This window comes from Pseudorasbora parva, chromosome 4 (genome assembly GCF_024679245.1).
Source record: "Pseudorasbora parva isolate DD20220531a chromosome 4, ASM2467924v1, whole genome shotgun sequence".
Classification (NCBI taxonomy): domain Eukaryota; kingdom Metazoa; phylum Chordata; class Actinopteri; order Cypriniformes; family Gobionidae; genus Pseudorasbora; species Pseudorasbora parva.
The window spans coordinates 20,267,291-20,295,240 of record NC_090175.1 but is presented as its reverse complement, the minus strand read 5'-3'; the positions used below and the strand labels follow the sequence as shown (position 1 = coordinate 20,295,240).

Here is a 27,950-nt window from a genome sequence, read left to right as displayed (position 1 = left end):
TAACTTCTTGATGAAGACAGATATTTGCAAGATCTTTAATGCTTACAGAATCTTATAGCTGTGCGAACTAGTAAATATCTAGGTGTTTTTCTCAACATCATTTATTGCAAGGACACCTTGTGAGCTTACTCAGATTCTTATTTTACAGATTCTGTTATGTGACAATCGGAATGTTAATAGATTAAAAAACTGTAAGGGTCAGTTATTGCTTGCATATGCTGGTCACGTGGTCCTTCTGTCAAAAGCCAGCCAAGATTTCGACATCTACTGTATTTATCTTTCCATGAGAGTGTCAAACTTGTAAAAGCTTTTAAGAAATCTTTAAATGACGTTATGAAATCTGCTTTATATATAAATGTTAAACATCTGGACGCATTAAACCGATACGAAGTAACGTTACTGAAAATAAAAGTCGCACCTTGCAGATTCTTTATCTCACTCAAATGACAGGACTAGCGAGCATGGCTACAAACATTTCAACTGGAATTGAATTCATCAGCGAAATGCTCTCAATTCAGAAACTCCATTGCAGACTAACGTTACCATCCTGAGCTAAACATTTTATTTTCCAAGTGTCTAGTGTGCTGTACTTACCAGTCGCTTGCTGTAACGCGGTTTGTGATCGTCCATTGTCAGAATAAAGACTCACGCGCCGCCCGCCAGTGCACGGGCGAGTCGCGAGCCCGCGAACGTGATTCTGTCAGTTTATCCCGTTAGAAATAACAGCCACAAATGTGCTCCATTGACACTTTATTAGTGTCCTTTTAATCGAAATAACGATACGTTACATGAATACTGCCTGAATAAAAGAATCGCTGTTTTCAAATAGTTAAAAACTCGGTAGCAGCTTCATTCACATAAAAGCGGACCTTAAAGCTACACAATGATTGTATTATATTCTCACACCAACGAGAATAAAACAGCAGGTCATAATAAAAAGCTAGGTTATCAAGCTAAGCGCTGCTGAGGGAAGAGTGAACGAGCATCAGCACCAGCTAACCAACCGCTAACCAGCCTGCAAACACTACGCGGTGGTAAAAAAGAAACGAAAAAAGATATTAAATATCTTACGATATGGGGTATTGTTTATACATACGGCGTATATGTACAACGTCTAACATTGCAGTCACCCATTAACGAGTGAGGCGAGAAATATTATATATTTCGAGCGTATATTTATCGAGTAAAATACGCTAATCCCTGTTCAAGTTTCAAATAAAACCACATTTCCACAAGATTTAAACTCGGGCTCACAGTGGGGAAAATCCAGCGGGTAAAATAGTCCACGTGTATTGTTTACTATTCAAATGTGCACTCCGACTAGACTAGTAACTTTTCTATTCTAAGTGAAAGTAAGCATTATTCTGAAAGCTCTACTGTGTGAATTCACGACAAAGTTAATGTAGTAGATCATTCGCCGCCATTTTCACATCGTCACAAAAACACCACGAAGTAAGCCCCGCCCATTACAGATTTAGCATCAAATCACAGACACATGCGACGCCATCGCTTTTACTCCCATTGGTTAATGTTGCTGTCATTCCACGGGGAGGCGGTACTATAAGACAAATAATAGTACAAGTAACCAGACGAGCCATCCTCTCATTGGCTGGAGTTGCACGCCCATCAAATCATCTAGGCAAAGATTGGTTTACATGTGCTTAAAGCCTCGCGTTGCCAACCAATCAAATATAAAAGATCAATACACTCATTCAGTTACTAAAATGTCCGCAACCAAATTGTTTTTATTTTTGTTTCTCATGCGCGATGTGATTAGTAAAATATAGCTTTTAAGTACCTTAGATCTTACGTGGCTTGGCGTCCCATCGCCGGCGGATGTCCAGTCCATGACTGCATATAGCTCTGGCTTGTGGCGTCTGGTGAAATAAATCTACATTTTCTTTCGAATTAGCCGAGTTTAACTTCACATAAGGTCATCGTGAAGTCCTTGACATTTCTTTGAGTCCATTAAACTGTCTTGAAATACTTGAATAAATGTACACATTGAATTATCATCCGCAATCGACCCCAGGTAACTCCGCATGGTAAAACTTTTCGATAACCCCAAATCGATCAGGAAGTAGTTGCTGATTGGTCAGCCACCATCGAACGCGTAGCGATTCATTGGACTAAACTTCTGTCGGTAACCAAACGTCACAACCAACAGCTGAAAAGTTTCTCGCATAAATAAAATTGTATGAAGATTTGGTTTTTTTTAAGCACTGATGAAAGAACGAATAAACGAGATTTTATACACCTGGTTATTTTAATCACGACTTCTAAGTCTAGACAATAACTCAAGTCAGACTACTGTAAAAATTAAAATCCGTTGCCTCCAAAATATACAATACAATACTATTATCACGTACATAAGAGAAAAATGAAGAAATAAACTGAGTTTATTATCAATACTATTCATCTGCACTAAATAAATATCGTCAGTAACAACAGAACAACTCTCATGGAAATTATTTAGACTAATACTAAATTAAAAGATAAAACATGATTTAAATGTTTAAGTTTTTTCCAGTAAGGACTAATCGGGCACAAAATATTTGACATTGGTAGTGTAAAATGTTTCATCGGTCAGTTAAAAAAAAAAAAAAAAAAAAAAAAAAAAAAAAAAATAGGCCTCAAAAACAACACCTTCTTACTTATCTGTTATAATCATATATAGGCTTTATCATAAACTCCCATAAAACAATTACATAAATTAAAGGGATTTGTCATCATTTACTCCCTCTCAAGTTTTTCCAAATATGTATACGTTTCTTTCTTCTGCTGAACACAAAATAAGTTATTTTGAAGAATGTTCATAATCATACAACCGACGGCACCCATTGACTTTCTTAGCAGGAAAAAAATACCATGGAATTCAACAGCTACAGTCAACTTTTTGGTTACTAACATTCTTCAAAATATATTATTTTGTGTTCAACAGAAAAAAGAAACTCATACAGGTTTTGAACAACTTGAGGTTGAGTAAATGACAAAACTTTAATTTCTAGGTGAACAATCCCTTTAAAGCTATTTTTCATATCACAGTCCTAAAATTGACAGATAGCTTGCACATCACATTATACTATGAAGCCTCTAACAATACAAGGCCAACTGATAAGACAGTAAGAAAGTAAAAGACAAAATGAGATAAACAAGCACGGGAAAACATGTTGTGCCAGTAGGGATGTTTATGGTTCACTGGCACTAAGATGCTTCTCTTGATAGAGACTCTGGATTTGGTGGACCAGACAACCTCATCACCTGGAAAAGACAGGATATTACTCAAAAATAGTCCACCTACAGTATTATTATAGTAAGTAGTATTATGAATTTAGATTTATGAATGCTTACCTTAAAGTTTATGTCAGCCAGCTGTACACCAGAGAACCACAGATGACAGCAAGAATTGTGCAACACAGCATGATCATCATCTTCTTCTACAAAGGTGGAAATGAGCAGACAGTGATAATAATATATAGGATATAATAATAATATAAAGGAAATCAGAAAGGATGATTGGGAAGGTGTAGACAGAGAATAGACATATAGAGATGGGGATGGGGACATACATAGAGAGAAGGAAAACAGAAGAAACTTGTTGATGAAAGATAATGAACAATAAAACCTGCTGAGCACAAAAAAGCTGCTTGAGAATCATACAATTAGTCTACATTTTATTAATAAAAATAAACTATAAAGTGAAAGTGTTATTTTTATTGTATTGTATTTTATTTTTATTGTATTGTATTTTTATTGTATTGTATTGTATTGTATATTGTATTGTATATGTGACACAATTGTTTTACTCCTCATAATTGCCAAGCTCACCCTGCGTGCTTCCTGTTGGAACTTGGCAGCTTTTTTAGTGTCAGCGACTGCTCTTTCCACAAATCCCACTGACTGGTCCATGTTGCTCTCAATCCTGTCAATCATACTTCCCTGTTGACAGATGAGAATAAAATGATAAGGATATATAACAGGCCGGTGTTTAGCCAGCAGCTATAATAACAAGGTCTCCAAATTGGGCAAATATCTTTGCTTTATTCTCCAGAAAAGACAAACACATGTACCTGATTCTCCACCAGCATTGCAATGTCCACAAACATGTCATGCAACTCTTTTATGCTGCTCTCCAGTCGCATAATATCTTTGTGTCGTGCCTCAATCTCACTTAATGCCTGTTTTGATATCCCAGAGTCCATAATCTATAGAAAAGAAAAAAAGAGTTTTTAAATAATAAACACACACTACTGTTCAAAAGTTTGTGGTCAGTAAGAGTTTTTGAATGTCTCTTATCCTCATAAAGGCTGCATTTATTTGAATAGAATACAGCACAAATTGTAATATTGTGAAATATTATTATTATTTAAATCACTTTTTCAATTTTAATATATATATATATATATATATATATATATATATATATATATATATATATATATATATATATATATATATATATTAATTTCTGTAATGGCAAAACTGACAATTCAGCATCATTTCCCCAGTCTTAAGTATCACACAATCCTTTAGAAATCATTCTAATGATTTTAGAATCATACAGACATACAGACATCTCAAAAACATACAGACAAACTATGTTGTTTCAACAAAATATCACACACAGAAATATACTGAATAGTACTCACTCCTGCCGTGAATACTGCAGCGTTTCCTCCTTCCAGCATTTCCTCCAGTTCCTCGTCAGTAGTGACTTTTCCAGCTGTAAGACAGAATCCAACATTAGCCTTAAACTTTATATAACATTGCGAACACTGATCTTTTGATCAATGAGAAAACTGAGAAAATGTGCTGCTTGTCACTCACTGATCTCCAGCTGTCTTTGGATGCGCCCTTTGCTCTTGTCTTTAAACTCCATTTGGGCTTCATTGTATTTGGTCATCACCTCCACAAACTTCTTAGCAAGAATGGCATGCTAAAATGTAGGGGATAAACACTGTATGAATACAAAAATAACTTCTCTTTGAAATCCTTGTGGGCTTGTGATATAGTGTTAGTGGTTACCTGAGATTTCTTTATCCGTATATCTGCTGAAGCCCTCTCCTCTGTGTTAGATGCCAAGTTCTGCTCAATGCCTGTCAACAAAATATATAAAATCAGAAGTGCTGGATTGTCCAGTTTAGTTATTGATCATTTTCATGAACAAGCAATGCAAGAGCTGAAAACTGACTTTTGAGTTTGTTGCGAGCATTGTTTGCCAGTTTCTTTATCTCATTAGTAACTGCCTCCAAATCATCCTGTGTCTCTAGTTGAGAAATGAGATGAGAGATATTTAAAGTATGAACACGGCGGGGAGATGACAGAAAAATGATAAATAACTTGAAAATTAAAATAAAGGTAAAAATGATTCGACTAACTCTGGTCTGATGTAGGTGCAGAGAGGATGACAGAATACAGTCGCTTTATCTCGCCTATATTTTCATCAATCTTGTCTATACTGGTGCGTATTTCCTCAATCTGTATTAAACATACAGAAATTACAGAAAATGTGACCTTCAAATGTCTGTTTTCATTTTCATCCAATGTAGTTAATTCACATATACCTGAGCGAAGAACTCATCCATAAATTCTTTATTTTCCACTGGAATTTCCACATCATCAGGAGCTTGATCCGACTTCTATTTTGCCATACAGGAACAAAGCAGAAAGTTTATGAACTTGACAGAAACAGCATTTTCTCTCTGTAAAAACATATTAAACCAGGCTTAACTGGTTTAAGCTGGTCTTCCAGGGTGGTGTTTAACTGGACGTCCAGCTGGTCTCCCAGTATGACCAGCCAACAGACGTCCAATATGGGAGACTTACTAATATTAGCAAACAACTAAGATTTTTTTTCAGCAACCTTTATTTGTTTTTATTAGTAAACATAATAGAATTCATTGCAGCTTATCCTTAACATTTCAACAACATTTAATTTTTCACAGAATTTACATGGGAACAGATATTGTTATTGATAATGATTTGAATGCTCACCCATCTCTCAATTATCAATGTCAGACACGTTTCTACGTGCTTGAATGAACTGTGATGGCAGTTCCCAAGTAAAGGTCAAACCGAAGCAATTCAGTCCCCAGACCGCCGTTTGAAATCATAACTCATAAGAAAAAACGTCTTACCGCTTTTAGTTGTTCCAGTCGATCCTTCATCTTCGGTTCAATGTATGAGACTTACAATCTTTAAAATAGCTTGCTGTAATGGTCAATATAGAAGCTAAAAGATCCCAGAGACTTTTCAGACTGGATAACTAGAAAACATGTCAACTACAGTATGAATGCTCCCAGTTAAGAGTTCAAATAGAATCAGGATTGAGGTTCAGGATTAACGTTTTAGACAAAAAAAATATTCTCTGTTAACTCCAAAAATATTCTTTTTTATTGCAAAAAAACAAACAATATGGCAGTATCGCTTCTGTCTTGTAGTTGTCCTAAGCCTATCCTCTCAGAGAGGATTAGAGCAACAGTTGTATGCCGGGTAGCTAATCTTCCTCCACTGAGGTGCTTTTGTTTCTCCATTAACTCTCAGATCGATGCAAACTGCGCTTGACAGATCGCACGCTGACGACGTGCTGGCTACAGGACTTCCAACATACTGCAGGACTAAGGGTGACACTTAAAAAGTAATCAATTCAAACATAAACATTTAAATAAATTATTCACTTTTTAAAACAAAGTACTGTACTATACTGTTTAATTCATGTTTTAAAACATAGTTAAATATCTATGTTTTTATTGTAAAATAGATTGCCATTTTTTAAAATTATTTAATACCATCCAACAAAAAAGTTGAGGGACTTTTGAGGTAGGCCTACTAAAAAAGAAAATCTATTTGCTTTTTAAGCAGTAAGTGCAACTTTTATTTATTTATTAATAAAGGTGCCAGGAAGAACCAAAGAGGGGGTTCCCTGAAGAACTGTTTTGTGGACAGTTCTTTTTCTTTTCTACCAACAAAAACATCTCCAAAAGAAGTCAAAGCATCAAGCTTTTGTGTGACTCACAAATAAGTATAAAATACACTAAATAAAAATGTTTCTAAACAGTACCAAATTAGGGTTCTTCAGTTTCTAATAGCATACTCCTTTTGTTAGATTCCATAAAGATCCTCAGCTGATTGTTTTGATAGATCTGCTATGGGCATTAATGCTATATTGTACAGCAGTAGCAATAGTTACACTGTAGTTAATGTGTGTTGTGTAGGAATCAGCAGTAGCAAGTCCCATACTTGAAGTTACTCTACAGCAGAAAAGTAGCAAAAAGGAACCTTATGCAAGTCCTTCAGAATTTTAAACTAAAAAGATAAGTCATGATTGGTAGGAAACAAGTTACAATTTGAGAGTTCAAATATATAGTCATTTTATGAAAGAAATCATTTACCTGTTGAATGCCGTAGTTCTGTGTAGTTAGATGGTTGAGCTCCAGAAAATCAGTAATGAGGTGGCTTTGACAATTACAGAAATTTGAAAAAGAAAGGAATAAAGAACCCAAAAATCTAGCACAGAGAATATGTGGCAAGCAGGATGAGGCAGAGGGACTGTGAATGGGGCGAGGCCGGTGGCGTGAATGACGGTCCCTCTGCCTTGTCCTGCTTGCCACAGAATAAGTTTAGTATACAGTTCTTCAGGACAATACGGTTCTGTTATTACATGTAAAGAAGCTTTATTTTTTTTAGGTGTTTATAAGTCAAAAATAAAGATTTCACATTCCATTAAAAAGACATTCAAAGGAGTAAAACAAAGATACATGGAAACTTCCTCTTACATATACGTCGCTATCCAAAATATTGCAATATAAGAAGAGGCACGAGATTGTGAAAGATTTGGACAGAGCATTAATTTATTATATATGGTACACAAGTATTTAGTCTTTGTACAGTTCTCACAAGGACAAATAAAATGTTTTACCTGTAAGGATACAATGTGAAAAACTCAACACTTGCTGAAGTGTTTTTTGTGTGTTATGACTCTTTCTTCATTTAAACCCACTGGATGGTCAAAATATGAAAGGAAGGAAGAAAGTGGGGAGGGAGGATGGATTGACTGCGCAAAATGAGAATATAACATTAGCCTCAAAGTAGTGCATCATCCTCTGTGATTTTAAAGAACAACTTGGTTCTCCTGCCATTAGATGTTTTATTACAGAAATGACCTTAACAGTTTATGTGTGAGGTTGTGTTGAATGTTCAAAGTCATAATGAAAGCTGTAGATGTACAGAGAAATGTTAAAATGTGAAGTACAACTTTAAGGCTGCTGTATTTTTATTCCCGATTTGAACGTGTGAACTTTATTTCAGAACCGAGCATCCATGTATTTCCAAGTTGAAAGTAATCAAGTATGTGCATCTTCAAAAAAATAAAAAAGTCAGTCCCTGGGCATTGAAAATGTGCATTCAGCACAGCTGTAACTGTCTAAAACCAATTATTCTTATGCTATTGAAACTGTGATTATTGGTAAGAGAGCATGTTGAAGACTATATAGTCACTTTGTTGAGATGAGTCCATGAAGCGTGTTTATCTGTATAGATAGTCAGCTTGAATGTTGGCAGCAATCTCAGCCTCCCACTTATCTCCATTGTTGAGGAGCTTCTCCTTATTATAAAGCAGTTCCTCATGAGTCTCTGTGGAGAACTCAAAGTTGGGGCCCTGAAAAGACAGAGGAGTAAAGATAAACATTAACTTCAGTGAATCTGGTCATGTACAGTGTATGGCGAGTCAATTCCTGCAAGTGTGTATACCTGCTTATTTTCTGCAATAATTGCCCATGTACCCGCTCATGCTGTACAATATTTCTCTAAATAATTCAATGCACACAATTTAGAAGCAGATACACTTTTGAAAAGTTTGGGGTCAGTGATATTTTTGGTTACACTTTATTTTAAGGTGATACAGAGTAATACTAATACATGTACTTGCTATAGAGTTATGGTTAGTTACTTGCAAATATGCATGATTTACTGTTATTGCTATAGCAAGTCACCTTAAAGTAAAGTGTTAAAGCTTCTTGTAAGGAAGGACGTCTTGAATCAGTACAGATACAGAAAGTTACGAAATATTTCAATTACAAATAAATGCTGTCTTTTTGAATATACTATTCATCAGTGAATCCTGAAAGAAAAAGCATCATATAAATCATATTTGATTTCTGAAGAATCATGACTAACACTGGAGTAATGATGCTGAAAATTCAGTTTTGCCAGTTTTGAATGTATGAAATACATTCATTAAAAAAAAAAAAGTAATCTCACAATAGTGTTTTCACTGTATCTTTAAATGAAGAAATGCGCTTGGGGATTTTCTTTTACAAAAATCATACTGATCCCAAACTTTTAAAAGTATAATGTATTTTCATTTAGTTTTTTCTTACTTTATTTTTATTTTTGTGCTGTGCTGTATTATCTCTGACAGCTCTTTACACACATTTTGTGAACTCTTTTTAGATCTCCTAAAAAACAGTTTGCACACCTCTGCTTTAAGGCACATTGTCTGATGACAAATTTAAGAACCTGCTAAGTGACGGGTATTGGAAAATGTGTGCTGCTAGATGTTCACCTCTACAATAGCATCCACAGGACAAGCCTCCTGGCAAAAGCCACAGTAGATGCATTTGGTCATGTCTATGTCATAGCGTGTTGTTCTCCTGCTGCCGTCAGCACGAGGTTCTGCCTCAATTGAAATAGCCTGAGAGAGAATTAGGGGCTTTCATTACTTTTATTTTCTTGTAATTACTCTTCCTATTCACATAAATGAACATACATGCAATAATTGGTTGTCATTAAAGTGTCATGATATATCCGGATGAACAAGGGCAGACAAAAAGATAGTGTACCTGAGCTGGGCAAATGGCCTCACAAAGTTTGCATGCAATGCATCGCTCCTCTCCAGAGGGGTACCTGCGCAGCGCATGTTCGCCACGAAAACGGGGCGACAGAGGGCCTTTCTCAAATGGGTAGTTGATTGTGGCAGGTTCACGGAAAAGATAGCTCATGGTCATTCCCAAACCTGCATCAACACAAATATCAGGTGGTTCCTACTTTTTAAGTTATTGGGATCATTTGTGTGAAGACTTTATGGAAGATAAAAGGCTTATGTTGTTACTGACCTCTGAACAGCTCTGTCCACAGAAGAGTCTGAGCCGCACGGTCCGTGATGGACTTCATATCTGTGGCTTCTTCCTGATTATTGACATACTCTGTGCATAAGAAAAAAGTATTGAAGCTTGTTTCAACATGAAAAAAAAATTAAATTTGTTAATTGGGACTTCATCTTGCAATTTAGACTTTTTTCCTTGCAATTGCAAGTTTGTGTCTCACCAATAGTGGATTTTCTTACAATTCTTCCAATATTGGTGAGATATAAACTTGTGAGGGGGGGAAAAGTGAAATAAAAAGTCTCAATTATCTTATGCTTCCATAAAAAAAACAATGTGATGGGAAAAGGTTTATTTATTAAGAACATATATAGTACTTACTAATCCCTGCTCTGTGTGCTGATAAGCTCAGAGGACGTGCAAGATTTTGACTGGCCAGAAATGACCCTAAGGAGTAAGCACATGACATCTCTCACCAAGAGTTTAAAATTGATCACTACATGTTTAGACATACAAAAAAAAAAGTCTATATACACAAATACCACTATATTCGTATGCTTTTTCATAAACCCACCTGGCCTGGATATGGTGTAGACCACACGTAAAGCCGCAGACATCTCAGTGAAGTGCACTGTGGGCAAAAGGGACAAGATTTAGGCAAAATGGGATTGTGTCATGTTTATTTGTTCAGATTACAACACTAAACATTCTGGTTATACAAAATGTCACAAAAATGCCTGCTCACAATTTTTAAACATACATACATACATACATACATACATACATACATACATACATACATACATACATACATACATACATACATACATATATATATATATATATATATATATATATATATATATATATATATATATATATATATATATATATATATAAAATGCAGTTACACAAAATAGTGTGCCATGAATTACTTTCCCCTTACAGAACGTAAACAAGAACCCAAACCATTGGTTCCGCTTATATCACGAGGCAGCAGATACATTAATATGGTTAATTTGAGAACCAAAGATCACTAATTAATCTTTAGACAGCATGTAACACGATCATTATAATGCATAAAGTTTGGACTGCAGCAAGTGGCTTAAGCACAAACACAAGCACGTTCGTTAGCAAACTAATTAGCTTTCTACACATTCACTACACCGCTTCACTAACATATCAATGTACATATTTAATCTTTGCATAATTATCTATAGCTCAGTGTTATTTATTCGAGGACAAACGCTGCCCGTGTGGTGTTTTTAACACAGGCTGATTTCTCAAGGACTTTCAATGACTATACCGCTATTAATCGTATAACCTTTAAACCAATATTTGGCTTCTTAATATAGAATTGTTTATATCGGTTGCAAAAAATGCTTCACGTGCTCATTCAAATAATGGACAAAGAATGTAGCTTAAAACTCAATTCGCACTCACCGGACAGTCGCTATTTGGCCTTCTCAACCAGAACAGCGGACGACTGAGGAAATGCACATGGAGAACGCCGGAAGTGAGATTTTCGTACAAAATATAAGACATAATTATAAATAAAGATACAAATTTATATTGTTAAATATATATATATAAAAAAAAATTAAGATAAAAATACTTTTGTTATCATATTTGTATTGTTTGACTATGATATCATAAAATATTCAATAATGTAGTTTGCCATATTTTAGAGACACTGTAAAATATGATTTTTTTAATTAAAATGTCTTAAATGATTCTTTACTCAAACATGTGATATGTTATTTATTTCTTCAGCATTGCATCATGTAAGTAATGTGACCGTTTTGAAAATAGTTTCAAAGCTGATGTTTGACACTGTGGGTTCTGCAGGTGTTTAAAGTCCTAAAAGTAATATTTCCGTGTGAGATTTCTCTTATAATGCTCTGTTACACACAACCATTAGTGCTATCACTGTGAAAAGGGCTGAATAAGTGTTCAATGGTTAAAGCTTAATGAAGCAGGATAAGTTTAATGAAAGAAAGCTGTGACGTCTGTCGTCACATAATCACCATGTTCCATGCTCTCGTATATCATATCCAGAAAACAGCCGTGTGTGAAGCTTTCCTTTTTCTAATTGTTGGTTTTATTTGTAGGTCTCTGCTTCGGTGATAAAGTAAGTCAATCACTTTTACACAAAATGCTCTGCAATGTTCTGTGAAGGATAAATTTAAATTAAATGTGATGTGCTGTTTCATAAATAAAGGATCTGATTGATGGTTCCATGTTAAAGAAACTTTAACATCCATGGAACCTTTCTATTGCACAAAACGTTATTTATTGTGGGGGAAAAGGTTCTTTAGATGATAAAATGTTCTGCACACTATGAATTGTTTTCCAACTTTTTAAAGATAATCACTGAAAGGTTCTTTGACAAACTCAACATGTTTCTTTTATGGTATCACTGTGAAAACTTCCTTTTGGAGCTTTCAATTTTGCTTACTATTTAAACTTCATTGCTAAATTGATTCCTGATTCCTAGAAGCTGTGAAATTTTAAAAATGTATCTTATTCCTTTCAGTGAACACTTCAAATAATTTAACGCAATCGGAGGATAATTATTGGTCCAGAATTGAGAAGTCTGTTCTCGCTCCCATTCTCACAACCGAGATGGTACTGGGTGTTTTGGGAAATGGGCTGGTTTTGATAGTTAAAATAGTGGTAAGAATAATATATAATGTTATGGATATTTGCCATCTATAATGTGTTTCTCCATAGATGCAAACTAATTACCTATTTTATTTTTTGCTTTATCGCAGCGTAAAGACCATTATCAGTGTATTTACTGGCTGCCACTTTTCAGTCTCACGCTCTCAGATTTCTTCTGCTCCATCCTCATAATCTGTGGCTCCCTCTTAGCTGTACTGAGTGACGGTCAGATTTCACCATGGTGTGAGATGGTGAGCCTGCTAAAGTTCACCTTCATCACCTCCTCCATTGGAAGCATAGGTATGGCTGACATTGAACAATTTATGGAGTTAATTATAGGGGATATCTTCACAAATACTGCTTTCATTGTCATTAGCAATAAAGGACAATAAAAACACCTTTTGTACATCTGCAGACAGGTGCTTTGGACACAGGATATTATGAGGAAATAAGAAATAAGCTTGCACACAACCATAGCTTTCATGAAACCAAATATTTAAAAGTAATGTGACCTTCTTCAGATTTATAAATTGCTGTTTTTATTTAATACTTCAAGCAATAACAGTGTTTGGGATTTTTTTCTTCTTTCATTATAATAATACAATTTAAAAAGGGTAGCCTACTTTAGTTTTGATTTTTGTTTTGTTTAAACTAAAGTGGATTAGAATTTGAGAATTAGTTTGAGCATTATTTTTTTTTTTTTTAAATCTATAAACATGTATATGATTATATATAAAATCTACATTTTATAATAAATTTATAATAAAATGTTTTTTTATTTGGTTGTTTATGAAGGGTAAACTTATATGATTAAGGCACGGCTTTGACGTTTAATTTGGAAGATTTTTTTTATGTTTATTTTTTTATTTTATTAAATTGAATTAGAAAACAGCGTTTTTCTGAGAACTAAACTCTGTGTTTTAGACCTTAAAAAATCTAAATGATATTTTAAAAAAATGGCAAAATTATACCATTCTTTTCTTCTTTGTCCTTAGCTTGGGACTTTTTCTTATTATAATATTTTGTTAAAATATAATTAATTTTTTTATCTTTAAATGTAAAAGTTTTCAAAATATTTGAATATTCTGAGCCCTAAACTCTTTGTTTAATTATATATATATATATATATATATATATATATATATATATATATATATATATATAATATAACGTTATGTCACAATTATAGCATTATTTTCTTCTTTCTCCTCAGCTGTTCTCTGTGTTCAGAGATTTATGGGCATTCCTTCCAAAGGTAAAGGCCTGTCTGTTCTGATGGCAGTTGCATGTGTGGCATCATGGTGCACTGGAGCTATATTTGGAGCAGTGCCAGTAGTCTATGCCTGGATAAGGTGAGCTTGAGTAAAGATGCTCAGAGATATACTCCATATGTATCTCATTACTCCTCAACGTCCCATGTTCAGGTATGATCCAGCCGAAATGCTGTGTGCAGTGTTCTGGGAAAGCAGTTACTCTGACATGCTGGTTTACATCCTCTGTGCCTTCTCCATCTCCATCTTCGTTCCTTTCCTCCTCATACTCTGCTGCTCCATCCTGACTTGTGTTGGCTTTAGGAAAGACTCTTCCAGGTTTGTGGAGTTCGAAGTAGTGAACACAGAAGTTTAAGAATTTTAGGGTAATTTTCTGTGATATCCATATGCATGTTTTATCTGTTTTGTGTAGCCAGAATGACCTGTCCTCTGTCACGCCACTGCTGGTGATCTTGTATTTATTCTGCTATGCTCCATTTGCTGCATCTGAGGTGAGAAAAGTCTGTAAGAGTGGAATAATATTCTGCTGGGTGTGTTTTTTTCACATTAATTTGAATGTAATTGTGCATGTTAACAATTCTGCTCCTTCTTGTTGTCCTAGTTGGTTCTCCTTGGAAGGCTTGATCTGTCCCCTTCCCCTGAATGGCTGAGATCACTATCATCAGTAATGGCGTATCTGGACTGCTGTTTAAACCCATTCATCTACTGCACAAATAAAGATTTCAGAGAAGCAGTGCTTATACTGCTGTGGAAAAAAAGGAGATCCACTTTTTCAGAGCCAGTGCTGACTGGCATTACAAGGATTGAAATATGACGATTATTTACAAGCAAGAAGGTCATAAAAAAATTTTTTGTGCAACACTTTTTGTATCATATTGTAATCATATTGTGATTGTTAATTGTTACAAATTACACTATGTCCATGTCTATATGTGCTGAGATACAAATATTGCAGTGTAGGTGATATGTTTTTGCTCCAGAATTTTTTATAATGCAACAAGTTAAGGCAAAAACAATACAAGGCTATTCATATGTATATTGTGCATTTACATACATTTTTAGTCTTCAACTTGAAAACTGGAAAATGAGACATTGTGGATATTATGAACTTGCAAACTTTTAGTAGTTTTGGATTAAAGGGTTAGATCCCCAAAAATGAAAATTCTGTCAATAATTACTCACCCTCATGTCATTTGACACCCGTAAGACCGCCATTCATCTTCGGAACACAAATGAAGATATTTTTGTTGAAATCCGATGGCTCAGAAAGGCCTTCATTGACACCAATGTCATTTCCTCTCTCAAGACCCATAAAAACGTTGTTACAAAGCCCATCTCACTACAGTGGTTCTACAATAATTTTATGAAGCGACGAGCATAGTTTTTGTTCGCAAAAAAACGAAATAATGACTTAGTGATGGGCCGATTTCAAAACAAAGCTTTGAACCGTTATGAATCAGTGTATCGATTCAAGATTCGGATTGCGTGTCAAACTGCTGAAATCACGTGACTCTGGCGATCCATATCATGAATCGATACAGTGATTCATAACGGTTCGAAGCTTTGTTTTGAAATCGGCCCATCACTATATAAGTTGTTATATGTTTTTTTTGCGGACAAAAACTATTATTGTCGGTTCATAAAATACTTGTAAAATCACTGTAGTGAGATGGGCTTTGTAAAGACATCTTTAGTGCCTTTTATGGGTCTTGAGAGAGTAAATGGCATTGGTGTCAATGAAGGCCTTTCTGATCCATCGGATTTCTACAAAAATATCTTAATTTGTGTTTCGAAGATAAATGGAGATAGCTTGACAAACCAGACCCACATCAAGATGTTTGGTCTGGAAACTCACCATTGACAGGGCGCAATCTGAAGGCAGGAATAAACGGTTGTCTTTCAAACTCCCTCCGCACGCGATAGGATAGCGCTACCACCAACCAGAGCAATGTGAAGCGGAGCTCGTTGACAGATTAAACATTCGCTGTATCCGGTCAGCAAAACCCAGAACACAGCTTCCCTTCTTAAGAATGACTTCAGTGCCGGTGTTTGTTCTTTTCTCAGAGAAAATCTTAATTCCAAGTCTTCCAGAGTCGCGGTCAAAGCTGATTCGAAAGACCGCCGTTCGCCAGTTTCTGTGTTTACTAGAAGCATGCAAGCTCAATTCTGCTGTCACTATGTTAAGCCCCGCCCACCGACTCTATACATGATGTGATTGGCCCGACCAGAGTTTGGTTTTTACAGCTCAGAAGTGTATTGAGAGTTGCTAGACGACACTCAGATTTACTGCCGCTAGGGTGTGTCCAGAGTTCTAGGCTAGAACGAAGGTTTTACGGGTGTCGAACGACATGAGGGTGAGGAATTTCCATTTTTGAGTGAACTAACCCTTTAAGTTCTTTGAATTAAGACTTACTGTTTAAATTATATATATATATTAAAACTGTAGATCAGAAATTGCCATTTATGTAGGCCTACATATATTATATACATTTCCGTGCAGTATACACAAACACACATATATTGATTTAGTAATATAATCAGTGTTTGGGAAAGTTACTTTGAAAAGTAATGCATTACAATATTGTGTTACTCCCTTGGTACCTAAATGCATTACTTAGTTACGTTTTTAAGAAAATAAATGTGTTACGTTGATTTAGCAATACTTTTTTTCACCTGAGTGTTGCTTGTTTTTTCTTTCACACCAAAAGGGAAAAAATAAGCCTTAGGTATATGGTTTTACTGAATCATTAAAGGTCAGCAGCAAGTTTGGTCAATAAAGTGGGCTTGAATGCATAAAAATATTTGATTTATTTAATTATTGGAGGTTTGCATAGAAATCTGATTTTGCATTTCAGATTTTATTACAATAATTTTGAGGAATAGTGAATCGTTTAGTAAATGCACCCTCACATTTAGCCTAGAAATACAATAATCATCATGTTTACATACAACTGTGCAATTACTATTTGTCTCAACATTGGGACAAGAGAGCTGTCAGTCAATAAATACTTATTTGAAAAAGTAACTCAGATATTTTGTTCTAAATTACTTTACAAGGTACTTGAAAAGTAATCTGAATACCTAACTCAAGTTGAAATGAGTCACCCCCAGCACTAAATATAATACTGGATTATACACGATTCAGTCAGAGTATTTGACATAAATAGCTCATGTTTTTGTGCAATACCAGGAAGATGAAACTGGAAAAAGAAGAGCATCAGATCAGTTTGTCAGTTTACAAACTTGTTGATCACAACTTTGTATAATCTGTAGTCTGTCAGTGTGACGTTACCGTTAATGACAAATAAGACAAATATAGTATATGTTCATTGTCCTATTATTCGGTTGTACTGAGTTCACACAGTAGGCCTAAGTAGTGATTAAATGTCATGTATATTTATGAAGAGCGTTTGTGTGCATTTTCACCAAGGCGAGTGAGAAAACAAAAACTGTAATGAAACTGCAGAATGTCGCAAACTTTGGACCAGAAATGTCCAGTAAGATTTTGAAACACCCAGTACCCTGCAAGAGAATGATCCAGAAGCTTCAGAACCACGAAACCAGCGCAGGACAGCACTGCCAACCAAAGATAGCGCATGGACTCCGTATCTCCGTGACGCATTTGCGCTCGAGCGCCTTTGAACATGGCGCAGGCGATGTGACAACCCAGTGCTAACTCAAACCCTCGGTCGTGAAAGAGCGCCAGTCCATAGCTGAGGATGGAGCACGATTCGACCATTAAAGCGTAACGAGATGACCAGCCTTTGTCAATGACATTGCACCAAACCAGCACCCACGCAAAAATAGGTAAAGTGAACCACTGGTCCAAAACAGAGGGAGCGCGCCGCAAGGTGGCCAAGCGGATCCACTGCACCGGTCCATACGCGACTGCCATGAGCGCAAACACGTCTTTAGTGTAAGCGGCTGCTCTGTCGTCTTTACTGTCTGACATCCGTTGCAAGATCCAATAGATTCCCAAAAATATGTATCCTGAATTTATCAGACAGTTAAACGGCATGGCCAAGAAGGCAGGTAGATAGTCTACTTTCCTCTCCGCATAGTGATCATAAGTGACATCCACCAAAACTTCGTCGAAAATGTGAGTGTTTGCAAGCGCTATGCAAAGCAGAAAGGGTACGAGAACGTGGGCGACCGCTGACATAGTCATTTTCAGACCAAAGAGAATCCCGTTTAAAGCGACAACAAGAAAACGTGGGATATTGTATACAAAGTACAACAGTGGTTGGTTTCGGTTTCCGCTATCTGGATCACGTGACAACTACTTTCATTGGTTGCACAGTGAACTTGGAACCCTCTGAATTAACATACAACCATTTTACTCCTATTTATTTATTTATTGCCTTTTCCTTGATGACTTTTGTCCAAATATGCAACAGAGCACACTAATAGCATGTAATAGCCTACAATAGGGCCTACCAGGTATAGGCTAGCTACTTTCACCAGACTGTAAAAAAGATTGGTTGGTTGGAATGTTCTCTATTTGTTCTCTATCTGGATCCTATTATTCAGAATGTTGGTGAAATCACTGAAATTACATATGAAATTACAATGGTTATATGGCAACAGGTTTCCACTTGCAAAAATGGAAAGTGGATATGCCTATGTACGGTAGAGTGACAAAATAAGATGTACAATGTTTTGTTTTTTGTAAACAACTTTTGAAAATGCATAATGTTATGTAGTGTGTGAAGTATGACGTTTGACAAAATATCTCAACTTTGTCAATTAACTTATATCAATTAACTTTGTCAATTATTTCACAGCTTTTTTTTGTGGAACATTTTTACTGAAATGTGTCCTATGGTGTGACATACAAAGGATTAAATATGCACTATGTAGTATTTTTTTAGTAAAATATCCAAAAACCACTAGGCCAGTATTATATATTTTGTTCAGTTGAGTACTTACAATATCCCAAATGTTTCCAACTATTTGTAAATTGTGAGAAAATTGCTATTTTAACTAAGGGCCTGGGATGTGTCAGCATAGCGTTTGAGCGAGTCACCTATCAATCGCGTCATATCTGCGTTACCCTCAGTTTTATTTGGCAGAAGCGCTTTTCTCTTAGCAGTGTGAACATGTCACAGCAGCACCGAGCGAACGCACAGAGTAACGTCATAACATAATTTTAAACACACTTAAATGTATCTAATATGATAAACAGAGCTGCTTTACCTTATACTCATGAAAAGCGGAAATAGTGCGCGCGCCCGGCGACCTTGTCCCGTCCCGTCATAATAAAAGTCCCGTGGCCTTTTGCATAAAGCTGGTTTCAGTTGTTACCCAGGTAAGTTCGAGATTAGTTTGAGCAAACTCTGGTTTTTCGGGCTTAAGAAGGTGGATTGGTTTTTATCAGTGTTCAGCACCATGATTTACACTACACTGCTAACTGGCTCTGGAGCAGGTTTTATTCTGGGTTAGAGATCGCTGCAAGTAAAGACGCAATAAAGCCACACATCCTGTATCTCTCGTTCCAAATTAAAGCAGTTTATAATTAGCCTGACAAGCCAGACCCACATCAAGATGTTTGGTCTGGAAACTCATCATTGACGGCTCAATCCGAGGGGCGGGATAAACGGTTGTCTTTCAAACTCCCTCTGCACGCGATAGGATAACGCTACAACCAATCAGAGCAACGAAGGTGAAACAGAGCTTGTTGATAGATTAAACTATCCGGTAGGCAAAACTCTGAATATATCTTCCCTTCTTAAGAATGACTTCAGTGCCATTCTGTGTTCTTTTCTCAGAGAAAAGCTTAACTCCAAGTCTTCCAGAGTCGCGGTCATAGCCGATTCGAAAGACCGCCGTTTGCCAGTTTCTGTGTTTACTAGAAGCACGCTAACGCAACTCGGCCGTCGTCATTATGGCCCCGCCCACCGACTCTATACACGATGGGATTGGCCTGGCAAGAGTTTGGGGATTAAAGCTCAGAAGGGTATTGACTTGAGTTGCTAGACGACACTCGCTGGAAGATTAGAGTTGCTGCCGCTAGGGTGGGACAAGATTTCTAGGCTAGTTTATAATGAAAAAAAATGTTGAAATAAAATTGTGCATCTTTTGGTGCTAATTATTTATTATATTTATATTATATGAATTATAATCACTTTTAATTCATATATGTTAATATAAATATTATATTAATTGACAAGTAGCCAAATAGTCATATAAATATAATACATGCATTAATAATTATTTTAAACAACATGTATTAATTTGAGCTTTTTGTGAACCTATAATTATTAGGCATATTTCTTTGATTCACATCATCCATTGATATAGCCTAGTCAGATATTTTTTAACTGCCTTCTCAATCTTTCTCTGCAGCAGCAGTGTTTATTCCTGCCTTGTAAACACATTTAATTTCATAATAATTTTCAAAACAATCTTTCAATTTTTAGAAGAGAAGTGAATCAAATGGACACTGTGATTGGCTGTTTGTCACACGTGTCACACTTTTAGGTGCACATGCTTGATAGTTGATCGCTAACTCTGAATTAAACCTGACAGAGAAAGTTCATACCAAGCTTTGAGAAACGGTTGAACTTGATCTAAACCAGGTTGGATTTTTTCTGGATTTGTCAACTCTAAACCTACTCTGAAACTCAGAGTTTGTTTAGCTAGCTTCATGCAACAGGCCTCTGGTGTTCGCGAGCCGTGTGTTTGTATAACAATCGCTCCAGCGGCCGTGCTCAGCTCCACAACACTCGGTCCTGCTCTGCTTTACACTACAGTAACGTCAATAACCGCATCCATCAACATGATTTCTGCCTGATTCCTATGTTCCACCGGCTGTGAGGTGAAGACCACATGTCCCAAGCAGGCCTGCAGAACCCCTCTCAGAAACTGAAGTTTTCGAGCCTCCATCGCCCTCCAGTGACCGGTCCCAGTATAGTCGCCCCTCTGTGTTTTCTAATGGATGCGAGGCAAACTAAACAATAAAATTACACCTCAAATATTTTTTCCCCAAAGTTAGTTTAGTCATTGAAGGCCGTTATCATCACGATGATTTCATTTCAAGTGTTCGTTTTAAAATAAGTTTAGTTTTACTTAGTTATCTGATGCTATAAAAACGGGGTGTGTGATGTCATGATTGACAGCTGAGATCGACGTCTTCTCTGAGTGAAGTTGCCACTGAGGCACTAACAGACTTTTTAATTGGATTTTTGGGAGCAGATTGGAGCTTTAGCTTTAATTTCTACATTTCCATAACTGTTTATTTCACACCAACATAATTAATTGTTTTGCATCTGTGAGAGTGTGGGCGGGCTTTTGATATTGCGACTGTACTTCCTGCTCTACTTCCTGCTCTCTACTGCGCAACTCCGTTCCTGAAATCGCGTGCAGACTCAGTCCCAAAATGTCAGCGGCGTGCAGGCCGTCTGAAAGCTTCAACTCTGGCAAGTGGAAACGGATGATGTCGAGTCGTCCATATTTTTTTACGCTCTATGGTCCAAAGATGCTGCACTCAAACTTACCGTCATCAAACTACACTTTGCTTTGAATAGGTGCCCTCCAGTGGACGGAAAGTTGCATAGTGCACCTTTAAGAATACAGGAGTGATGTAAAACAGAAATTATCACTTTTATAGTGGTTCCAAAATAGTTAAATATTTGAACAATTCAAATTGAGAGAGAATCTTATGTGCACCACAAAGCATAACAAACTGCAGCCAATAGCCGAAAAGAATGATTTGGGATGGAAATCATTCTTGTTGGCTGGAGAACTGTTTGTTATGCTTAGTAGTCCAGACTGCAACCTGTGGCCTGTTGCACAAAGCTGGTTTCAGTTGCTACCCAGATAAGTTCAAGATTAGTTTGAGCAAACTCCGTTTTTTCGGGTTCAAGAAGGTGGGTTGTTTTTTAACTTACACTGGTTAGAGATAGCAAAGCCAAACTGGACCTATCAGCAGCAAGTAAAGACGCAATAAAGCCAAACCCCCAATTTACAATTTGTTGTGTGTGTGTGTGTGTGTGTGTGTGGGGGGGGGGACATTAGAGACAAAATTGCCCATCCTTTGGCGCTAATTATTTATTATATTTATACTATACAAATTATAATTACTTTTAATTAATATAATATACTCATATAATTATTATATTAATTGAGAAGTAGACAAATATGAATATATACACTGTAAAAAAAAGTCTGTAGAAATAGGGCAATATGTAGGCTACTGTATAAATAGGAAGACATTTTTTTATTGTTTTTTACAGGTGTTTTACCTGTTGTTTGAAATACACTTTGCATTAGTTTGTGTTTTAAGGGTTAATGGAAATTTCCATAAAATTACTGGATAATGTACTGGCAGAAAATTTATTTTTTACAGTGAATATATAGGTCCTTCTCAAAAAATTAGCATATTGGGATAAAGTTAATTATTTTCCATAATGTAATGATAAAAATTAAACTTTCATATATTTTAAATTCATTGCACACCAACTGAAATATTTCAGGTCTTTTATTGTTTTAATACTGATGATTTTGGCATACAGCTCATGAAAACCCAAAATTCAAAACTCATGAAAATCTGAAAAAATTAGCATATCATGAAAAGGTTTTAACCTAATCATCTGAATCAACTAATTAACTCTAAACACCTGCAAAAGATTTCTGAGGCTTTTAAAAACTCCCAGCCTGGTTCATTACTCAAAACCGCAATCATGGGTAAGACTGTCGACCTGACTGCTGTCCAGAAGGCCATCATTGATACCCTCAAGCGAGAGGGTAAGACACAGAAAGAAATTTCTGAATGAATAGGCTGTTCCCAGAGTGCTGTATCAAGGCACCTCAGTGGGAAGTCTGTGGGAAGGAAAAAGTGTGGCAAAAAACGCTGCACAACAAGAAAAGGTGACCGGACCCTGAGGAAGATTGTGGAGAAGGACCGATTCCACACCTTGGGGGACATGCGGAAGCAGTGGACTGAGTCTGGATTAGAAACATCCAGAGCCACAGTGCACAGGTGTGTGCAAGAAATGGGCTACAGGTGCCGCATTCCCCAGGTCAAGCCACTTTTGGGCTACAGAGAAGCAGCACTGGACTGTTGGACTCAGTGGTCCAAAGTACTTTTTTTGGATGAAGGCAAATTTTGCATGTCATTCAGAAATCAAGGTGCCAGAGTCTGGAGGAAGACTGGGGAGAAGGAAATGCCAAAATGCCTGAAGTCCAGTGTCAAGTACCCACAGTCAGTGATGGTCTGGGGTGCCATGTCAGCTGCTGGTGTTGGTCCACTGTGTTTTATCAAGGGCAGGGTCAATGCAGCTAGCTATCAGGAGATTTTGGAGCACTTCATGCTTCCATCTGCTGAAAAGCTTTATGGAGATGAAGATTAGATTTTTCAGCACGACCTGGCAAAGTCTGATTTATATTAACTATGGAATAAACAATGTTAGAGGCCAATTACTTTTGTCAGTTTCAAGTTATTTCAGAGAAAATTGTGCATTCTTATTTTATTTTTTTGTGGAGGGGTAGGCCTACCAACAAATTTGAGCACACACACACACACACACACACACACACACACACACACACACACACACACACACACACACACACACACACACACACACACACACACACACACACACACACACACACACATAATTCATAATTCTTTTAAACGTGCATTCATTTGAGCTTTGTGAACCTATAATTATTAGGAGGGCCGGCCCAAGGCATAAGCGAACTAAGTGGCTGCTTAGGGCCCCCCTTGGCCACCAGGGGGCCCTCAAGAGCACATTAAATGACCAAGGGGGTAATCTAGCACTCGGAAAGCGTTCCACCCATAGGGGCGGCCATTGCTAACCAAGCCATCACCTGCTGTTAGCATCCCATTGACTCCCATTCATTTTTGAGTCACTTTGACAGTGAATAACTTTACATCTGAGGCGTTTAAAGACTCCATTTGTCCATTGTTTATTTATAAAGTAACACAACAATGCATAAAAGGCTCCATTACCTTGTATCTTACACTATCGCCCCGTAGAAGCTGTTTTTTGTAAAAATAGGCTAAAGATAGTGTCATAACCAACGCGACTCTATCGCACAGTTGAGAAATTACCGTATAGACAGGAGGAGACGCTCAGATCGACTTTTCGGGCACTTTCGGGGTCCTTATCATGCTTGAGGATGCTAAACTGCGAGCAGCTTTTTGATATCTCAAATGGCTTGGTCGTGGCGAGGAGACAAATTTATGGCGAGAAATGGGAAACAGGAAGTGTGTAATAAATTCTGCATACATTGACTGATTTTGATGAAACTTCTTGCATATTGTAAATGGTATTGCCATGGCAACACGTCAAACTATAACATTCTTTTTCACTGCTTTTGAGACTCTTAAAATGCTTCAAATTACATGAAACTCGACACCCACATCAGACATGCTGTACGTACAGTAGATATGGGCAAAGACTTAAAAACGGGCATGATGGAGGAGCTCAGTAGCCATCTTTTGACAAAAGTAATGCACAGAAGTGGTGAAAATATACATCTGATATGGGTTTCAGAATTAGGTGTGGCAAAATGGTTAGATAGCGCTACCTACAAAATTTAAATTAAGCGTCATTCGCGCTACGTTACATGTATGAGTATGAAAAATCGGTAGACGCATTCAACAGCCTAATACCTACAAAAAAGACTCAGGCGCCAAATCTGAAAAACCTTCAGGAAGTTAGATATTTTAAATTTTCTTTGATAAATTGGTGCAGTTTTTGCCATTGCCAGACGTTGTACAAACTCCTCCTAGAGATTTAATCATATAAACATCATATTTGCACAGTCTAATCTAAAGGCCTTTGTGGCGTTAAATTTGGAAGATCTTGAGTTTTCCCTGAAGGGTGTGTCCGTGGCGGCCTCACAAATGTTGATTATTCGCCATGACACAGGAAGTTGTTGTAACTCAGGCATACAATGTCCATACAATGGGGATGGGCTGATTTCTACCTGCAGCTTACTAAAACCATGTGTGTGTGTGTGTGTGTGTGTGTGTGTGTGTGTGTGTGTGTGTGTGTGTGTGTGTATGTGTGTGTGTGTTGAGCCACTCTTCTGTCTAAAAAGATAACCTCTCATTGCTGTGCTTTGGCTTGCATTAAAGGATAAAACATATATTATTCTGGGTTTGAATAAAAAAATAAATCTATAAAACCAGTTCATTTGTAGGGCATTGACAATATTGTTTTATATAATTAGTTTAATAATTGTGTTAATACAAATAATTATTAATAAAAAATATATAAATATATAAAAAATATTACTAACAATAGAAAAAAAACACATTTGAGTGTCTTTTTCAAAAAAGTAGTGTGTGTAACTTAAAAATAAGAAGATTAATGCTTTTTGTTTAAGGACAAAAATGAGAACCAATGAGCTACCAGTATTTAGAATAACCAGAAGGTGGGAGTATAACCTTATTTAGTAACCAGGTAGAATATGTCCTTGAGAACACTGTTTTGAAGATAAAACTATTGTTGTTATTGCAAAACAGTGTTTTCAGACAGTGAAATAAAAACAATGATCTCCCACTGTTTAGATTTTGTGTCTGTCATCCCCCCCCCTCTCAGGATCACTCTATGCGTGTGTGCGTGTGTGTGGAGGGGGTCTCTCTCACTCTGTGTGTGTGTCACCTTGTCTCTTGTTTTTTCATAATTTAACCCTTTCATATCATAGGCTATTACAAATATATATAACTTTATTGTGAAAATAAGTAAAAAACAAAAAGATATATTATATATTTAATTAAATACTGGTCTTCTGAACTTACAAAATTTTGAGCTGCAAAAAATACATTTGCACATAATTGAAAGTGACCTATTATATCCTAATACTTTTAATTGTTTTCTATAACATGGGCTTTAAAGAAGGTCATGTGCTGTTTGCAAAGATCACGTATGACACCTCTTTAAACTAATTATTTATTGATAGAATTCAAATGCACAAATAACAAAATTTAATTTCACATAATTTTATAAAAGTGTCTGTTTATAATAAACTTCCAAAAATTATATGCATGCATATTACTCTTACCTGACACTGATATTAAAATCATTGTTGCGGTTTCTGTGATTTGGCTTAATTTCTTTTTTAATTTTTATTACAAGCATGCTTTTTGCTGCATAAGACTGGTGAACAAACAGAAGCTACTGTCGTGAGCGCTGGGAAAAAAGAACAGCAAGATCCAATTGCCAAATAATAAAGATTTATTTCTCTCAGTAAGGTAACAAGAACAGTCTTTCACAAGAAAGTCAGGTAGATCAGTCTCAGGTGGAAATGTGACAGTGAAGCAGCGCAGTCCGTGCGGAGAGCTGGCAGACACAGATGTTCTGTGAGCAGGGAGACAAGGGCAGACGCGGTCGGGCGGAACCGGAACCGAGGTGAAGCATTCCCACGAAGAACACAAAGGAACCACAAGACACACTGCAACGATCTGACAACAGACTGAGTGAGTCACAGGAATGTATAGGCCCGGTAATGAGGTGCAGCAGGTGAGAGTGATCGGTGATGAGTAATCAGTGACCATGCCTCCAACAACACCACACAACAAAGGCAGAAGGAGACAGTGAATTCATGAACCGTGACAGGGTAGGTTAAAAACACATAAAGACAAGTGTAAGGATAATACAACTTCGGCATTTGGACAGTATTCTGCACTCATTTTAAAATTGACATTTGACATCATCAGAGATAAAATTATGAAATAAAATGTAATTGATCTCATAGATGTGACTGTTGTGGTTCCTGGTCATAGCAGCACCAGTTGCTGCAGTTAATGAGGTGAATTCAAATTACTTTGACATAGTCCTTTTATTTTTTTCCATATTAAATGCCTATTGCCTGCTGCACACAGTTAAGCTGATGCCACAGGGGTGGCAGTGCCACCGGCTTGGGCCCGTCATCGCTGCTCGCAGCTTTAATTTATGTTTGAAATCGCAAACTACAAGATGTTACGTTTTCTAATATATGCACGGATTTATTCTTACAGTGCGCACAAGCGACTGGACTATAGCTTGATTGTCAGGGTTCAAAGTCCAAAGTGCGAGAAAAATTAAATAAAAATCGACGCTTAAACAGTGCTACTCGTCAGTTTCCAGGTAGGCCTAACCTTTTTATGAATGGATAGATTTGAGAATGTGATTTGGTTTAGTGCAAATATCTTATTTGACATGCTGCATCATGTTTTTGTTCACAGTAAATGCTTCTCAAAATTATCATTTTTTTGGAATGCAAATTCGTTCTTCATAAAAAGCCCTCACAAATTCGTAATGAGAATCATTTATAAATATGTTGTTGTCAACAAATAGAACTACTAATGTGTTCCTGTGTGTTTCTGCCAAAAATAAAATCTGTTGAATGTTTGAAAGAAATTTCTTGTTTTAAAATAAGTCTCTATTATTGTGAAATAATCTCTCATAGAAAACAGCTATTTTAAATTGCAATAATATATATATATATATATATATATATATATATATATATATATATATATATATATATATATATATATATATATATATATATATATATATATATATATTCATGTGATATGAATATCAAGTAAATTGTAATGTGTTCCTGTAGCCTAATCAAAGCTGAATTTTCAGCATCATTACACCAGTCTTGTCAGTGTGTTTTGGTTGCAGTTTGTGGAGTTTAAGAGGACTGCAGGGAGGTTTTTTTTTTACAATGTGTTCAGGGGACAGGCAGCTAGCAGATAGTGAGGAGATGTTTGCTCTATGTGTGTTACTTTATAAGTTGAGACAGTCACACCATAGTACAGTTTTGAGATTTGACTCAAAAAATGTACAAATCTAAAGACAAAAGCTGTGTTTGTATCAAAAGGTCAATGTTTAATTTACTGCATTTTAATTAAATGATGATATAAATATAAATCATGGATTTGGTC

The 27,950-nt window shown here is 36.4% G+C and overlaps 5 protein-coding genes across 8 annotated transcripts in view; 1 reads left to right on the top strand and 4 right to left on the bottom strand.

Annotated features, from left to right (window-relative positions):
• kdm2aa (lysine (K)-specific demethylase 2Aa) overlaps positions 1-2,060 on the bottom strand; it is a 32,657-nt gene extending 30,597 nt beyond the window's left edge. For 2 of the 4 annotated variants that reach the window (XM_067441182.1, XM_067441183.1), the window contains exon 1: positions 595-1,436. In XM_067441182.1, coding sequence (XP_067297283.1) covers positions 595-630 — 36 coding nt within the window. In that variant the 5' untranslated portion in view covers positions 631-1,436. Of the gene's footprint in view, positions 1-594; positions 1,437-1,798 lie in introns of those variants that run through there. The other 2 variants (XM_067441180.1, XM_067441181.1) reach the window with 2 other exon arrangements.
• A 1,017-nt stretch (positions 2,061-3,077) lies between these two features.
• Positions 3,078-6,422, bottom strand: stx3a (syntaxin 3a). Its single transcript, XM_067441227.1, has 11 exons — positions 6,138-6,422; positions 5,565-5,639; positions 5,379-5,478; positions 5,192-5,266; positions 5,026-5,096; positions 4,828-4,936; positions 4,650-4,723; positions 4,071-4,205; positions 3,829-3,939; positions 3,352-3,437; positions 3,078-3,261 (listed from the first exon to the last, which is right to left on the bottom strand). The coding sequence occupies exons 1-10, from the start codon at positions 6,165-6,167 to the stop codon at positions 3,360-3,362; spliced, it is 858 nt and encodes a 285-aa protein (XP_067297328.1). The 5' UTR covers positions 6,168-6,422; the 3' UTR covers positions 3,078-3,261; positions 3,352-3,359.
• A 1,406-nt stretch (positions 6,423-7,828) lies between these two features.
• On the bottom strand, positions 7,829-11,634 carry ndufs8a (NADH:ubiquinone oxidoreductase core subunit S8a). Its single transcript, XM_067441236.1, has 7 exons — positions 11,544-11,634; positions 10,675-10,731; positions 10,482-10,547; positions 10,113-10,202; positions 9,840-10,012; positions 9,563-9,691; positions 7,829-8,656 (listed from the first exon to the last, which is right to left on the bottom strand). Exons 2-7 carry the CDS (start codon positions 10,715-10,717, stop codon positions 8,525-8,527), a joined length of 633 nt encoding a protein of 210 aa, XP_067297337.1. The 5' UTR covers positions 10,718-10,731; positions 11,544-11,634; the 3' UTR covers positions 7,829-8,524.
• A 311-nt stretch (positions 11,635-11,945) lies between these two features.
• Positions 11,946-15,312, top strand: si:dkey-9i23.8 (type-1 angiotensin II receptor A). The gene is made up of 7 exons (XM_067441226.1): positions 11,946-12,231; positions 12,637-12,776; positions 12,875-13,064; positions 13,978-14,116; positions 14,189-14,353; positions 14,448-14,526; positions 14,637-15,312. Coding segments are annotated over exons 1-7 (927 nt in total). The 5' UTR covers positions 11,946-12,230; the 3' UTR covers positions 14,850-15,312.
• Positions 15,313-16,824: 1,512 nt separating this feature from the next.
• On the bottom strand, positions 16,825-18,463 carry tmem187 (transmembrane protein 187). The gene has a single exon (XM_067441229.1). It carries the CDS (start codon positions 18,201-18,203, stop codon positions 17,433-17,435), a length of 771 nt encoding a protein of 256 aa, XP_067297330.1. The 5' UTR covers positions 18,204-18,463; the 3' UTR covers positions 16,825-17,432.
• Positions 18,464-27,950: the final 9,487 nt, after the last annotated feature.

Excerpts from the sequence above, each read along its gene's own strand:
- stx3a (XM_067441227.1), bottom strand. The coding sequence starts at position 6,167 with ATGAAGGATCGACTGGAACAACTAAAAGCG. Across the intron at positions 5,097-5,191 it reads TGCTCGCAACAAACTCAAAA|GCATTGAGCAGAACTTGGCA; the intron begins GTCAGTTTTCAG and ends TTTTGTTGACAG. Across the intron at positions 3,940-4,070 it reads CAATGCTGGTGGAGAATCAG|GGAAGTATGATTGACAGGAT; the intron begins GTACATGTGTTT and ends ATCTGTCAACAG.
- ndufs8a (XM_067441236.1), bottom strand. The coding sequence starts at position 10,717 with ATGTCTGCGGCTTTACGTGTGGTCTACACCATATCCAGGCCAG. Across the intron at positions 10,548-10,674 it reads CTACACCATATCCAGGCCAG|GGTCATTTCTGGCCAGTCAA; the intron begins GTGGGTTTATGA and ends CTTACTCCTTAG. Across the intron at positions 10,013-10,112 it reads GTGGACAGAGCTGTTCAGAG|GTTTGGGAATGACCATGAGC; the intron begins GTCAGTAACAAC and ends GTGTTGATGCAG.
- si:dkey-9i23.8 (XM_067441226.1), top strand. Across the intron at positions 12,777-12,874 it reads TTTTGATAGTTAAAATAGTG|CGTAAAGACCATTATCAGTG; the intron begins GTAAGAATAATA and ends GCTTTATCGCAG. Across the intron at positions 14,117-14,188 it reads GTAGTCTATGCCTGGATAAG|GTATGATCCAGCCGAAATGC; the intron begins GTGAGCTTGAGT and ends TCCCATGTTCAG.
- tmem187 (XM_067441229.1), bottom strand. The coding sequence starts at position 18,203 with ATGACTATGTCAGCGGTCGCCCACGTTCTCGTACCCTTTCTGCTTTGC.